We start from the raw sequence: 14,733 nt of genomic DNA, 5'->3' as shown, positions 1-14,733 counted from the left end.
TGCATGCATCAACATCACAGATGTGAGCATTCATAATAACATATTGAGTAACTTTGTCCTAAAGTGAAATCGTGTGACCCTGCAACATGCAATAACATTGATATGCCCTCTCGACAGGTCATGTTGCACTGCAATACACATAACAAATATATTGCTAAACAACTGATCAAACTGTTCAGTTAACTAAAATGCCCATAAAATGTTTATCGATGAATTTCAGCAACTGTTAGAGTAAATCATGACGTATGCATTGCATAACCATCCAAAAGTCTCGGAAACACTGCAAACCTGAAGGTCAATGTCTTGTTCCTCTTTATTCTGAGAAACAACATTCTAATAACTCAAGATTGCACCTCCTCTTTGCTCAAATTCCTCCATCCCTTAAACTCACTGACATTCTGTTTAAACCAGAAGGAACAGCCAATCCAGTTGACAGTATTTGTGAAATATTTTTAACAGCATGTTGCACATTCTCACATGCTTTGCAGCAGCAAGCTATCAATACTCAGTGCGCACACCCTTTCAGAGCACAGAATCTACTGGATAGCAAGGAGAGGTCATTTGTTTATTTTCAGCTCACTTGTCCAGACACAGAGAATCAGGGCTTACATGAAAGGCACTTTGTTTCGTACAGCGGTGGACATAAAAGCTCTGACATTATAAGTTGGCTACGTGGGCCCAAAATAGATGCATCTTTTAAGATGGCAGTTAAATAAACGTGTGACTTTCTTGCTGTCTGCATGGTGTCTTAATTGATGGTAGAGATCTGGATATGTATCCTTGTCAAGTTTTGTTTTAATTCTAATTTTAGTATATCTTATTTTTTTATTTTTTTTACAAATTAACTGGTGAACGTGATTTCACCACAAAATGTTCCTGGATCAACGTCTTTGTTGATCCTGGAACAACATTCCAATCAACCAATCAGTTTTGAGGGACAAGTTTACAGTTGATGTCAAGTTTAGGCTTGGTTTAGTGCTTTACATAAGTATTCACCAATCAATTCCCTCTAATTTCATTGATAAGTTATGGGTAGGGTTAGGTTTAGGACAACATTTTATTGATCACCTTGTGATATATCTAAATACACCTGTAACATTCAGTTTTCCTGGACTTTTAGGGTATGTTTACATGACAGCGATGTACTAAAAACGTAAAAGTTTTTCCTTTGCGTTTTTCGCATACAGGCAACAGCGTTATCAAAGCGATCCCCATTCACGCGGATCTGCGAAAACAACTAAAAACGCTGTATTCTGCTCCCAGGCCAGTAGTTGGCGATGTCACATTGTAAAAAAAACACTAGGCGCCTAGACTGAACACGATACACGCATGCGCATGACATCACCGTTTTCACAAATTCACGTTTTTGTAGTTTACATGGAAATGATAACCGTAACTTTTTCAGGTCGTGTAAACCCATAAAAACCTTTTCTTTTCAATGATAGTGTAGCTGAAGAGATGTTTGTGCAAGAGTTTATTAATCGAAAACTATTTTCTGAAACCGATCAATATTTCACCCAGGCCTATTAACTGGCTGATATTTGGATATTTTGAGACTGTTGCATTGATGTGTCAGTTCCAAAATAATAAACATACATAAAGACTATAATATATCTAGGCTAATTTAATAAATATTTTGTAAAATAAGTGTTTATTTTGTGTACATCACATTTGCTATCATTGAAATGTAATAATTGGCATTTCAGCAGTCAGTCTTTCTTCTCTCTAGATATTGTCATTGGCCATTGAAAAACCAGTATGAGTTTATATGTCCAGGTCTGCACCCCCGCAATATGAGCCTACATGCACTGAGAACTAGTTTCATAACCATTACTAGAAAGTTCCCAGAGAAGCCGTCAATGTGGACATGTGTGCATAACTGAACTATAATCAACAGCACAGATGAAGGCCAGTACTTTCCTGAAAGCTTTTATACAATGGGGTTTCATGGATTAGTTTTGTGACAATCTAACATTGTTTGTTTCTTTATCGTGTGATATTTGAGAGCAGTTTTTCACTGAAACGGAGACCTTCCTTTCATCTGAGCTACTTCATTCAAGAGTGATAAACACTCTTTATAACCGCTGGCCAGCCTGTCTGTCCACCAGTGTCCCTTTTGTAGCTCTTTGGAAGCATGTTCAGTTTTGCCATTTGTGGACAACGATGACAAGACACAAAAGCACGCTGGCCATAAATAGCGCTGAGCAGCAGAGGATTGCTCCCTGCCTGCGGATCAAATTCTCCAAAGGGAAAAGCAGCCACTGGCCTCAAGCCCAGATCTACTGCAAGACCACGCTCATAGAAACCGCTTGGCCTGTGAGGAGTAGTTAAAGGTGGTTGAGCTGTTCATTTAAACTTTATTAAATGCTTTAAGACATGCAGGTATGGGGCTGCCCCAGATATAAATATCAGATTTTCTCCTAGTGTGTTCAACGCTTTACTAGCTTAGTATACAAGATTCAGAATGCCCCAAAACAATACAAACCTAACCAAATACTTACAAAAAAATCAGCCACTAGAAAAAGAAAGATTGCTTAAAGCATATTTAAAAAGTCTTTAAGTTTGTATTGGCTTTATGTACTTTCAATAGTTCTGTATCTATACAGCATTAAGGGATGGATGGATGGATGGATGGATGGATGGATGGATGGATGGATGGATGGATGGATGGATGGATGGATGGAATGATCAATTGATAGATGGATGGAATGATTGATTGATGGATGGATGGATGAATGGAATGATAGAATAGTTAGAATGATCGAAAAAATGGAGATAGAAAGAATGAACGAATGATCGATAGACAGACAGAACGATGGATGGCTAGAACAATAGATGATAGAATGTTAGAATAGATAGATGGAGATAGAACGGATGGATGGATGATGGAACGATAGACAGAACAATAGATATAACAATAGTTATATAGATAGATAGATAAATGGATAGAACAATAGATGGATAGAATGTTAGAATAGATAGATGGAGATAGAACGGATGGATGGAATGATAGACAAAACAATAGATAGAACAATAGTTCTAAAGATAGATAGATAGATAGATAGATAGATAGATAGATAGATAGATAGATAGATAGATAGATAGATAGATAGATAGATAGATAGATAGATAGATAGATAGATAGATGGATAGATAGAATGACCGATAGAGGATGGATGGATAGAACGATGAACAGAACAACAGATGTAACAATACTCAGATACAGTGATAGAATAAGTTAGATGGAGATTGAACAAATGATAGATGGATGGATGAATAGACAGAACGATAGTCTTTGCTTTAAAATCTTTACAGGTTATCCTTGACTTGATAATTAAAAAAATAGTTAATAATTATGAATTAATAAAATAATGCATAAGAAAAATATTTTTTCATTAAACAACTCGTTCAATTAAGCAATTGTGATGACTAAATACACACAGGTCAAACATAGCACAGGTTATTGAGGTGACACTCTAATGAAATCAGACCGTTTAATTGAGCCAAGAAATCCATCCAAGAATTCCGCCACAAGATTTTATTTCAAAGTGGCACCTTCCTCGATCTCAAAAACAAGGTTTCACTTCAGGCTGCAAATAATGCCATCATTACAGATAATATTGTATTTTCATGTAGTGTTAAAAAAAACATTGCAAGCATCTCGGCCTTCACGTTCTGCGGTGCATTTGAATCAAAGGCTGCAATGGAACAGTTCAAGCCCCATCTGTTAATGTCCATATGCGTAACAGGAATGAAAACTGTGGTAACTTCAATTCCGGGTTGACAGACACAGAAATTCCAGACAGAAAGTCCTCCTTCAACTGGTAGTGTAAAAACGAAAAGTGCTTTGTTTATCTGCATAAACCGTGTCAAATAAGCCAGATTAGGTAGAAGAGTTGAAATAAACAGCTTCAGGCTTGTAAAGTGCTTGTCACTTGTTAATGCATTGCTGTGAGGCATTAACGTACAGCATTCTCATATAGTTCTCTGACAGCATAATAGAATATCTCTGAAGATACACGATAAAGATATCAACTGAGTTTGTGCTGGTTAATCTACGTGAACATCCGAGCTTTCTACTGTCGTTTGGCAAAACGCAGAGGGAGACAGAACGTTCTTTGGGGACATACAAAAACTAATATGAACTGCAAAATTAAGCTGGCATTCAGCTGGTAGAGTTTTTTTTTTTTTTGCATATGTTAATGAGATCTCCTTAATGTGAAAAAAATAAAATAAAAAATAAAATAAAAGAAAGACAAACTAGGGCTATTCCTTCAGGATCAAATGATAGAGACAGCTGCTAAGATGAAAGCGTGTGGAATCCAGATGGCACATGGCTGTTGGGTTTACAACGGTCTCCCCTCCAGCGATACGACCACACTTCCTCCCAACTTCTCTGCCAGGGTTGAGCGGTCCTGGATGTCGTCTAAACCATTAACCTGCCATTCGTGTTTGATACCTGAAAAAAGAGGCATGATTGCATAAGATTTCAAAAAAACTTTTTCATTTTAGAAATGACGCTCAGTTATTTTCCCACTGTGGGGGTTTTATTTGAATATTAACTTCAGTGAACGATTCTTCAGTGCAAAAAACTAAACAAAAAAAAAACAAGTTTGTCTTCATAATCTTTCATCAAAATGCAATTACTTGCATAACATGTTTGAGCCAGTGTTGTTGTGTCCAGCTGGTCGGGATTCTCCAGCGCTTCGAAATCAAGCTACAAATGACTTACTTCTTAGTCTATGTGTAGTAAACTGGCAAAGAAAGTCATGGCTACAATTTTTGATTTAGGCATTGGTTTAGTTAAAGTTTATATACTGTATATACAGCAAAATCTTTTTAATAGTAGTGGTAATATTTCAGTGATATACACCAACTAGACAATGGCTGCGTTTCAAAATCGCATACTCTCTTGAGTAGGTGCTAATTTTGAATAAGTAATTATTTCACGACCGCTAAAAAAGTATGTTCTATATAGTATGAGTGTGTACATTATCATGTGACCTACCAGCCATTCACAAATCCTCTCCCGTGGCCTCATGGGATAGTAAAGTGCCCATCTTATGCACACTTCAGAATGTCTCCGGAAGTAGTAGGCTAGGTCATCCGGGTACATTTTAACTACTCTTTTATGAGAACAGTGAATTCAGACATGCGTCTTTTGTCACATACTGTTTTTCGTCTACTATATAGTAGGGAAGTATGCGGATGCAGCCAATGGTTGCTTGCAGAAGCCAAGTATGCGATTTCAGATGCAGTCATTTCACAGTGTCTTTGTCGCTATAGTAATTACTATAAATTGAGCATAATTACATGCAACTAACTCTAAACCACACCCTAACCGTAATCTTAACCCTATAGTAATTACAAGTCGTTAATTATTATTACTCAGTACTTAAATGTATAATTACACTGTAACACTTGACACCTTAAAATAAAGTGTAACCAAATAACCTGCTAATGTCTATTATTATATTATATTCAAACATCTGAATGACTAGGTTGCTGATGCACAGTCAACTTGTTCTCGAGTGGTCACAGACTGGATTTGACCGTATGGCAGCCCATAGAAACAGACATTAATGAGGCATCTATGTGTGTGTGTGTGTGTGTGTGTGTGTGTGTGTATATATATATATATGGATGGCTGTTACTATATTGTGCTTTTCCTGGAAGACTGTATTGCCAATCAGCATGCAGAACCCAGGATCTGTTTTGTAAAGATGCATTATTAGTGAATATGACAGTACTCACCTGTAAACTTCTTCTTAATGGCATCTTTTGAGCTAGCATATATCATCTTGCTTTTTAACGGCGCACCTTCAGGGGCCCTAAAGTCAAAATAACAATGTTCAATATGAATGCAAACAAAAAATTGAGATGAATTTACTTAGTGTAAGAACTTTAAACAACGTATTGCAGAGTTCATTAGAAACAAACAGCAAGTTTGATATTTTTAACAGAAGTAAATTAATGTCAATCAATGTTGGATGGTCTGTTTTACTTCAGTGTATTCTATACATTTTTTAAATTAAAATTCACATAGAAAAATTACATAAAATAACCTATCTCAGTTCGCTTGTTGTTCAAGAAAGGTATAAGAGATAAAAAACTAATACTTAAATTTTTTTTATAAAATCAAAATTCTACAATTTTAAATAAAAAACGTCTAAAACTTTCTAAAAATTCAACTAAATTCAAAAATGCATAAATAAATGTGTGAATAAATAGAAAAATGCATAAATATATACAAAATAAATCTGAAATCTGAATAATTTTCCTAAACTATAACAACCTTTCCAGACAGACTACGTACCAAAATATAAATACCAAGTCTTCTTTCTTAGACTCTTTAGTTTCATAAGTGGCATCATATAAGCCGTATCTGCAGTCATTAAGAGGTAGGAGCTTGACGAAGCAGGCGTAGGGGTCGTCGACAGATTCTCCAATGTCTCCAACTAAGATCTGCTTGCCCTCCTCTACGATGATCTTCTTCTTGTCGTCGCTGAGGCAGAACAGCACTGCCTTTTTGCGCTTTTTCACCTCGTCTGAGCCCGAGGACTTCCGCACTTTCATGTCATTGAAGACTTTGAGCACTTCATCATTGACTGTGACACCAGAGGCCTGTGATGAGGAAGAGACTGGGGTGAAAACAGTTGATTGAGATGAAAACAGCAAAGATACAAGTCTGTAGATCCATACTTGGATGTCAGTAGCAGAATCACCAGCATCATAATACATATCCATAGTAAAAAATAACTACCAGGCAATATTAGGAGTAACAAGGCGTCAGATTTGGCACTGACTGATCCAGCGCTGCTCACAAACCCTGACTCACGTACGTGCTGCGCATAGCCAGCTGGTCTCTCACCACAGTTCAAATCTCTCACTCCCGTTCCAAAATGGACTGGAAGGCCAAGTCATAGTGGGGTGCCTGGGCCACGATACAACTATGAGAGCTCCTCCTGGGACTTTTTAAAGACATTTGGATTCATGATCAATGATACTTCACGCTCAAAACAAACGGGGCCCTCGGAAGGTTGAAACTCGGTGCACTGATCCATTCGAACAAACGAGTGCTTGACGTCTATGAACTTCTCTCTCTACACTACCCACATGCCATTTTAGGATTTATTCCTTAAAACGTACTGGAAACTAACTTATTACCCTGTATTTTTATCTGCTAGCAACTATTCTTATACTGACTAGTATCTAGTTTTAATGGTAATTATTGAATATAGTACTTATTAGATATTATTAGAGGACTATTCAATATTTTAAAACAAGATATTCGTAAGCAATGCTGATTACTAATTATCAGAACTTAGATACTTGTACTACTTATTCTTCGGTTACTGTTAATATTCTAATCGCACTGCAATGAAAAAAAAAGGTTTTCTCAGTATTTTTCTTGTTTTTTAGTACAAATATCTAAAACATTCTTAAATCAGCATATTCAAAATTAGTTAAGATGTTAAGTCTTGTTTTCTGAAACAATTACCAAAATTTAGTGAGTTTTTTTTTATTAAGTCTTGTTTGTCAAGCAAATGTATCTTGATTTAAGAATGTTTAGATATTTTACTGTAAAATATAGCATAACTTGCTAGTTATGGCAATTTTTTAAGCAGTTAAGTGCTATGGAGTTGTGTCAATCAGATATCAAGTAGCTCCTTACTAGTTCCTATTCCACATTTACAAGTAACTATTTATTTTTTTGTATCTATTGAATATTTAATAAATAAGTACGATTAACTATTGTAATATACTAGTATCTAAAGTACTAGTAGCGCATGCGCAGAGACGCACTCTGAGCAGCTGGTGTAGACGTCCGACTTTCTCTCTCCCTCTCTCTCTCTCTCTCACACACACACACACACACTATGACCACTAAATCCTATTGAATCATAAGTAAGTAGCCTAATTCAATTGTAAGGACACATAATAGTCGTCTCATGGCATGAAACAGTTCATTCAAATCTGATTATACGCGTTTGTGTCCATCAGTATAGTCCCGGTCATTTATTTCTCCAGCGTCCGTGAGTAAAAGTTGGAGGCATGCGCTGAGAGTGATTAAAGCACCGGCTAAAATTAGCTTAAAATGGCTGCCTATGGCTATAGGCCTGATATATAGATTTATAGCTAATTAAACTGATTTCAGAAACCACAAAATAAACTTGGAGCCGAATAAAGCATTATATTTTTCAGCCGGAGCGCATACATTGACGGATCCGCTAGAGCGCCACAGCGCCGCAATACAGATCCTGCCAGAGATGAAAACGTGACAGTTGCTGGTCAAAAGTTTGACAGAAAGAGTTTCAAAATAACATTATAACATCTGTTATGAATTAAGAATTGACTACGTGTGAGAAAAAAAAAAACTGTCCTTACCATACTGTCCGATGCGATGAATCAATGAACGATTATTTTCTTGGTACTTCTATCTGTGAATGTGAACAGCCGAGACAGTGTGAGTGTGTGTGTGTGAGAGAGAGAGAGAGAGAGAGAGAAAGAAAGACAGACAGACATCACTGCACAGCCGCAGTGAAGGACTGCTCGAGCATATGCACTGTCATTCACTGTCTTTGGGACAGTTGGCAAGAGATATCATAAATGTGAATTACAGCAGTCACTTAAATATAGCCTAATCAAAATATAATGCAAATTGTTTCAACTTTTAAATCATAAACGTTACATAATAGTCAGTCAGAAGTTTTACTCTACACTAGAGCTAAATCTATCAATGACATTATAGACCAGAATTTCTATAATGTCATTGATAGATTTAGCTCTAGTGTAGAGAAAAACTGAGAATAATGTACAAATTTTTTTTTTCCAGTATTCACTAGAGATCTTTTCATGCCTAAATTACCTCTATTACTGTCAGGTTTTCAGTGACTTCACACTAGTTGGAGGCACATTAACTGATGGTCTGTTGTAAAAACTTTAAAAGAACCTAAAGCAAATTAAAAGTTATACTGGACAATCTTCATTGAAAGTGCACCTAACTGAGGCTTCTGCTGAACACACGTATACAAGTTTGTGCAAAAATGGAAATCAGTGATGAAAACAAGTGGTCAAGCCAAAATATTAACAATTTATTTTACATACAGAAAAAAGAATTACACAGCAGGTAAAATGAATCTTTAAGAACCATGAGGGGAAAACTGATTCATCAAGCTTTCTGAGAAAAAAAAAAAGAAAAAAAAAGAAAGAAAAAAAAAGACAAAAACAAACTATGACAATCTTATAAATAAAGCAAGCAAATTATACCCAAATCTAAATAAATAACCAAAAACTGAAAAATAAAACAACAAAAAGTGTGTCTGGTTCCTAAGTAGTGTTTATGCAAGCTATAGGGACCACACCAAAATAACTGAGTTTCTCTTTACAACTATTTAACTACAGAACAGAAATTCTACTTTTTCCTTTGACTTAATTTATAGTCACAACAGAGACTCTGGTCTGTAAAAAGCTATACAAAATAGTAGTCTACAAATGCAGTTGATGTACAAAAAAACAAAATGCACCATTTTGAAATTACAGACAAAAATACACAATGCATTTTGTCCTGAGTTAATGTGAACGCAAAAAAAACTTATCAGAAAACAGTGCAAATATTTTTTTTCTTCACAGCAGTTTCTCCACTTTGCTCCATAGGATTAAAGGCCGATTTGTACTCCTGTCACTAGCTGTGAAGATAAATGCCGCTTGATATCCTTCAGCATGCCTTTTTGTTTGCACACTGCACTTTTGCAAATACATTTTCTTGTGTACAAGGGCTAGGTAGAATTTTTATTGAGTCAAACCATCCTGGAATGTTTATGAACATTCCACAAATGTCACAGAACTACATAATTAGACAGCAGATTATGAACGGACTTTCGGTCTTGGCCAGTTGGCGTGTTTGTGTGGAAGACGGGGTTTTGTTTACATCCGTGGCCGTTTCTGTGGAGGGGTCATGCGGTCAGCCAGGCCGAGTCTCTGAAGCTCAGAATGGAAGAAGGCCTGGAGACGTTGACCGGCTTTTGCTTCATTGGTGGTGCGTGGGTTGTACTCCAGACAGTTGGAAAACATGAGCTCCACATCCTCTATATACTCCGCTGTAAGATTAAAAACACAATTAGAAATTACAATCAGCAGTGACTTATGTTGTGCTTGGATATGATTATTACATTTTAATATAGTGGAGTCTGGGGCTTATGTTGACATGCTATTTACTCAAGTAGATATTTCTGTTGTCAATGTGTACATGCCCCAACACAAGAACATGGAACTTACCATGAAACAGGCAATTACGCTTTTATTTGGGTTTGAGTTTAGAGTATTTTAAACAGGATTCATACAATTACCAGAAAATGATTCTAATTTAAGTGGGTTTTGACTCCATAGTTAAAAATTGCCCTTTAGACAACTAGCCTGACTCTACCAAAATATTTAGATTTAAACCTTCCTTCCACAAAAAAAAAAAAAAGTTAACTTACCAACAGTTTGGTATTCACAGTTGTTGACCTTTTCCCTGATTGTGCTCAAGGCGATGGGTTTTTTGATTATGTCATAGTAATCGGGCACCTAAAAAAATAAAAAGTAGTCATTAAATACATGAAAATAATGTCTCAGTGTAAAGCTGGGATAGCGAGATGTCACGCATAACTATTGCACAGATTATTTAAGAGTCCCGCTGGTTATAAATCAACCAAGAATGGGGGTTTTATGACCCTGTTACAGAGGGATATAAGTGTGATCGGCTCACTACCTGAGTTCTGGACACCAGTTTCTTGAAGGGCCAGCTGTCCTCATGTCTGACCAGGTCCACAGTGAGCAGCTCACAGGCTGACAGCTCGTGGACGCCTAGGTTTCTCCCTGAGCTTCGACGGTTGGAAGAAGTGGTGGTGGGAGCCAAGATGATCTTGGCTTTTGGGGAGACCTCTGCTGGAGAAACACCATCAAACCACAATACATGAGTTGTGAACAAGTCTTAGATGAAACAACTCTTAAAATGGGTCCTATTAAGCTTTTTTAAACATGTTTAACTTTCTTTAGTGCAGTAGTTCCAAAACTTGGGGGCACGGCAAGGATAAGGCATAGTGTATAGTAAGCAGATTATGCAAAAGAAACCTCTTCAGGGTGATACAAGACCCCACTGTGAAATTATCCCACTTATTATGCAGCTTCTTGCCACGTAAGTAAACAATTGAACACCAAATTTGACATTTTATTACCTCAAGATTACTCATTGTACCCACTTGAGCAGTCTGTTATCAGTTGTAGCGGTTGTTGTCATGCAATAACAGATGACTAGATGATGCGATCAAATAATCTGAATTGAATATTGTAGGGAGACGTGTACAAACATAAATGAATGATACATGGTTCTGCATTAAGCATGGAGAAGTTTGTGAAAGGGCTGTCAGTGCATAAATGTAAATGTAAAGCAGACAATGGATCTAATTTAAACGTCACAACAACCAAAACAAAACGTCCAGACGTGAATGGTGTGAATGACAAAAGAAAAGCAAATAGAACTCATAATCACGTACAAACAGTGAAGACAGCCTTAAAGACAAGAAAATATGACGAGGCATATCTTGCCTTTGGATTCACCAGTACAACGGTGGATGAGGAGAGACCTCAGTGTGTTGCATGCCTCAAAATATTAGATTCTGACCGTATGAACCAGAACAATTTAAGACACCACTTTAGTAGAGCTGCACGATTCTGGATAAATTGAAAATTACAATTTTTTGTTTCAAATAGAGATCATGATTCTAAACAGACAACTAAACAAAATAGCATGCCGTTTACTAGAGGTTCTGACAAAATGTTAACTGCTGCAGTCCATTTAAAAAGGTTTAAGTAATAAAAAATTTTTTTTAAACGGTTTGAATGTTTCATTTAATGACTCGCTCATAAACACTTGTTTCATTACTGGATGAATCAGCATTTTTGAATGAATCACTTGAATGAATGTTTTACTGACAAATAAATGTTAAGTCACTTGTCGCCACCTACTGGTGTAAAGATGTAATGATAGTTATTTGAAGTATTCTGCTTTGATCACTACTGTAGACCATCAGTGTTTATATCTGAACTATAAACTTTTATCCCAGTTCTACTGTGATTATTTGAATATTTGTAAGAGAAATAACTATACTCTGATGTTGAAAAGACTGTTTGTGAAGCGGTTTCATACCTATACATGATAACTGCTTTCTCTGGCTCCGTGGCAGACACCGGTACCTGAAATTCGGTGCTGTTAGCCAACGGTACCTTTTTTCTGTAATTTAGGCATGTTTACCTCAATAACTGTAAAGAAACCATTTTCTTTCAAATAAGTAATTTGTAGAATTGTTATTGACCTTATGCCAGAGCTGCCTTGGTCGCTGTCTGTGATGCTTGAATATGAATAAAAACAACAATTTTAGTAATAAAAATAACATTTCTATGAAATGTTCTGTTTTCCACAAATTCTGTGATGTGAATCAAATGAAGACATAAAACATTAATTTAATTGATCTTTTATATGAAATTAAACTGTCAAACAACGTGGCACAACTGAGTAAAATTACAACATAGAAGAAAGTGTGATTATTCCTAAATTTTTGATCATTTATTGTTATTATTAGTGTTAGTATTATTATTAAATTGCGATATCTAAATTTCCGTGTGTTAATGATGTAAAGATATTTTTTCTTAAATGCAACTGCTGATGAACTTCAGTGACTCACAGAACGGCTCTGGAAATGCATTCATATTCTCATATAGTGAGACTGCAGAGGCTGAAAAACTCGGCGTGCTTCAGTGTATGTGGTCAATGAAACTGCGCAATGAATGTTGCGTCTGTTGTGTCTCTCATTCACACAGAGACACGCAGCTCATTTCCAAAACATGCTCAAAGCAGTTGACTAATAACACCACACTGGTCCAGCCGACCAATAAGGGCACATTGCACTCTTCGGAAAAAGGGGCTTCATAAGAGACAGGAACTAAACAGAGCGTTACGGACAGTATGGGAAGAACCGCAACAATGTAAACGTGTAGGTGTCTAATTCAAAGGTCAAGTATGTAAGTGTTTCAATGCTATTTTCTCTAAAACCCAGCTTAATATAAAAATGTAAAACAAATAAAAAAAATAGATGGTTCTATTTCATCCTTTTCTTTCATTCTGTATCCTAATTTGATGTGATGCATTTAAAAAAGATTTTTTTATTTTTTGAGCGAAATCACTCACACTCCTTACCAGTAATGGGTCTCTTCCTTGAGTCTGTATTCTCTGCAGCAGGACTGGACTGGTTGCTGGATTTGGCTGTTGTGCCATTAGTGGCGAGCACCTCTAGACTAAGACGAGCACTGGAACGGCTTCCTGCCCGGGGTGGGGGTTTGCCATTGGACACCGAGATGGATTTCTTCCCTGAGTTTTTGGAGCCTCCTTTATTAGCAGACTGGCTCTGTTTGGGTGTGCTCTGCTGCGAGCGAGGCGTGGAATGACCCGATTCAGCTTGTTTTGATTTGGTGTTCAAACGACCTCCTTTATTGCTCTGGAGTGGAAGTTTGATGGCATCCTTTTTGGACACTCTGTTAAATAAATGAAAAAAAGAAAACAACTTGCATGACATTTCTGGTCTCTTTCTGCATAAATTGACTAAATAAAAAAAAAACATTAAAAAAAAAACATTAAAAAAAAAAGTCCACTAACTCTTCCTCCTCTGACTCTTCCTCTGACTCTTCTTCTTCCTCTTCTGATTCTTCCTCCTCTTGTTCAGACTCCTCCTCGTCCTCCATTTCTTCTTCCGAGTCAACGGAGGAGCGCTGACGGGAATTTATTCTATGAGAGCGCTGTTTGGGGCGGCACTCAGGGCAGAACCAGTCTTCAGAAGGAACAGCCTGTAGAACAAAGGAATATCAAAACTTTATTCAGAACTCGTAAGTTTAAAAGATGTTCTACTTAGACAAAGTATTAAAAGATTTATAAATAGATTCCTGATATGTATCTGTATTTTGTTCTTGGCTGCATGTGTTTATGTATACACACACACACACACACACACACACACACACACACACACACACACACACACACACACACACACACACACACACACACACACACACACACACACACACACACACACACACACACACACACACACACACACACACACACACACACACACACACACACACACACACACACACCTTATAACTATATGGCAAGATAGAGTTAATTATGACAAAGAACTGTAAAAATGGTGTCGCCTAAATCAAACCTTCCAAAAACTATATTTCTCACCTTCAGTTTTGGCCGAACACAGAAGATGTGATAGCCTCTCTCACAGCCGTCACATAGAAGCATATTCTCAGCGTCTCCTTTCCTACGGCACACCTTACAGCGGGCATTGAGGATGGATTTGGCCCAGACAACGCTGCGCTCAAGTGTAGAGAGATGCAGGAAAACCTGTGACAGGCTGGAGCAGGCCAACAGAGACTCACGCCAGCGTTCTTGCACAGTCTTTACCTGCCGCCCACTTTCACTGCCATCTGTTGAGAGCACACAGATGAAAATGGGTTAAGTACTGATAATTTAAACCAATATGTGCTAAAATAAAAAACACTCTTAGTTTGATAAATACATTTTTAAGCAAACAGCTGGTGAGTCTCACAAATTGGTAAACAAGAAATGAGAGGTTGACCGATTGATTGGTTTTGCTGATTAATTAACACATGACAAATTGTTCC

General features: G+C 37.0%; 2 protein-coding genes across 9 annotated transcripts in view; both read right to left on the bottom strand.

Annotated features, from left to right (window-relative positions):
- Positions 1-3,477: 3,477 nt before the first annotated feature.
- On the bottom strand, positions 3,478-8,552 carry cfl2 (cofilin 2 (muscle)). Its single transcript, XM_082142385.1, has 4 exons — positions 8,389-8,552; positions 6,317-6,624; positions 5,755-5,831; positions 3,478-4,459 (listed from the first exon to the last, which is right to left on the bottom strand). Exons 1-4 carry the CDS (start codon positions 8,389-8,391, stop codon positions 4,347-4,349), a joined length of 501 nt encoding a protein of 166 aa, XP_081998511.1. The 5' UTR covers positions 8,392-8,552; the 3' UTR covers positions 3,478-4,346.
- A 522-nt stretch (positions 8,553-9,074) lies between these two features.
- Positions 9,075-14,733, bottom strand: part of baz1a (bromodomain adjacent to zinc finger domain, 1A) — a 28,114-nt gene continuing 22,455 nt past the window's right edge. For 4 of the 8 annotated variants that reach the window (XM_082142287.1, XM_082142290.1, XM_082142289.1 and 1 more), the window contains exons 23-28: positions 14,288-14,535; positions 13,694-13,881; positions 13,238-13,572; positions 10,754-10,929; positions 10,482-10,569; positions 9,075-10,100 (exon numbers count right to left, since the gene is read on the bottom strand). In XM_082142287.1, the coding sequence (XP_081998413.1) occupies positions 9,928-10,100; positions 10,482-10,569; positions 10,754-10,929; positions 13,238-13,572; positions 13,694-13,881; positions 14,288-14,535 (1,208 nt within the window). In that variant the 3' untranslated portion in view covers positions 9,075-9,927. The remainder of the gene's footprint in view (positions 10,101-10,481; positions 10,570-10,753; positions 10,930-13,237; positions 13,573-13,693; positions 13,882-14,287; positions 14,536-14,733) is intronic. The other 4 variants (XM_082142288.1, XM_082142291.1, XM_082142292.1 and 1 more) reach the window with 1 other exon arrangement.

Source organism: Leuciscus leuciscus (genome assembly GCF_965113295.1).
Source record: "Leuciscus leuciscus genome assembly, chromosome: 17".
Taxonomy (NCBI): Eukaryota; Metazoa; Chordata; class Actinopteri; order Cypriniformes; family Leuciscidae; genus Leuciscus; species Leuciscus leuciscus.
The sequence above is the reverse complement of the archived record's forward strand: the minus strand, read 5'-3'. Positions and strand labels throughout refer to the sequence as shown.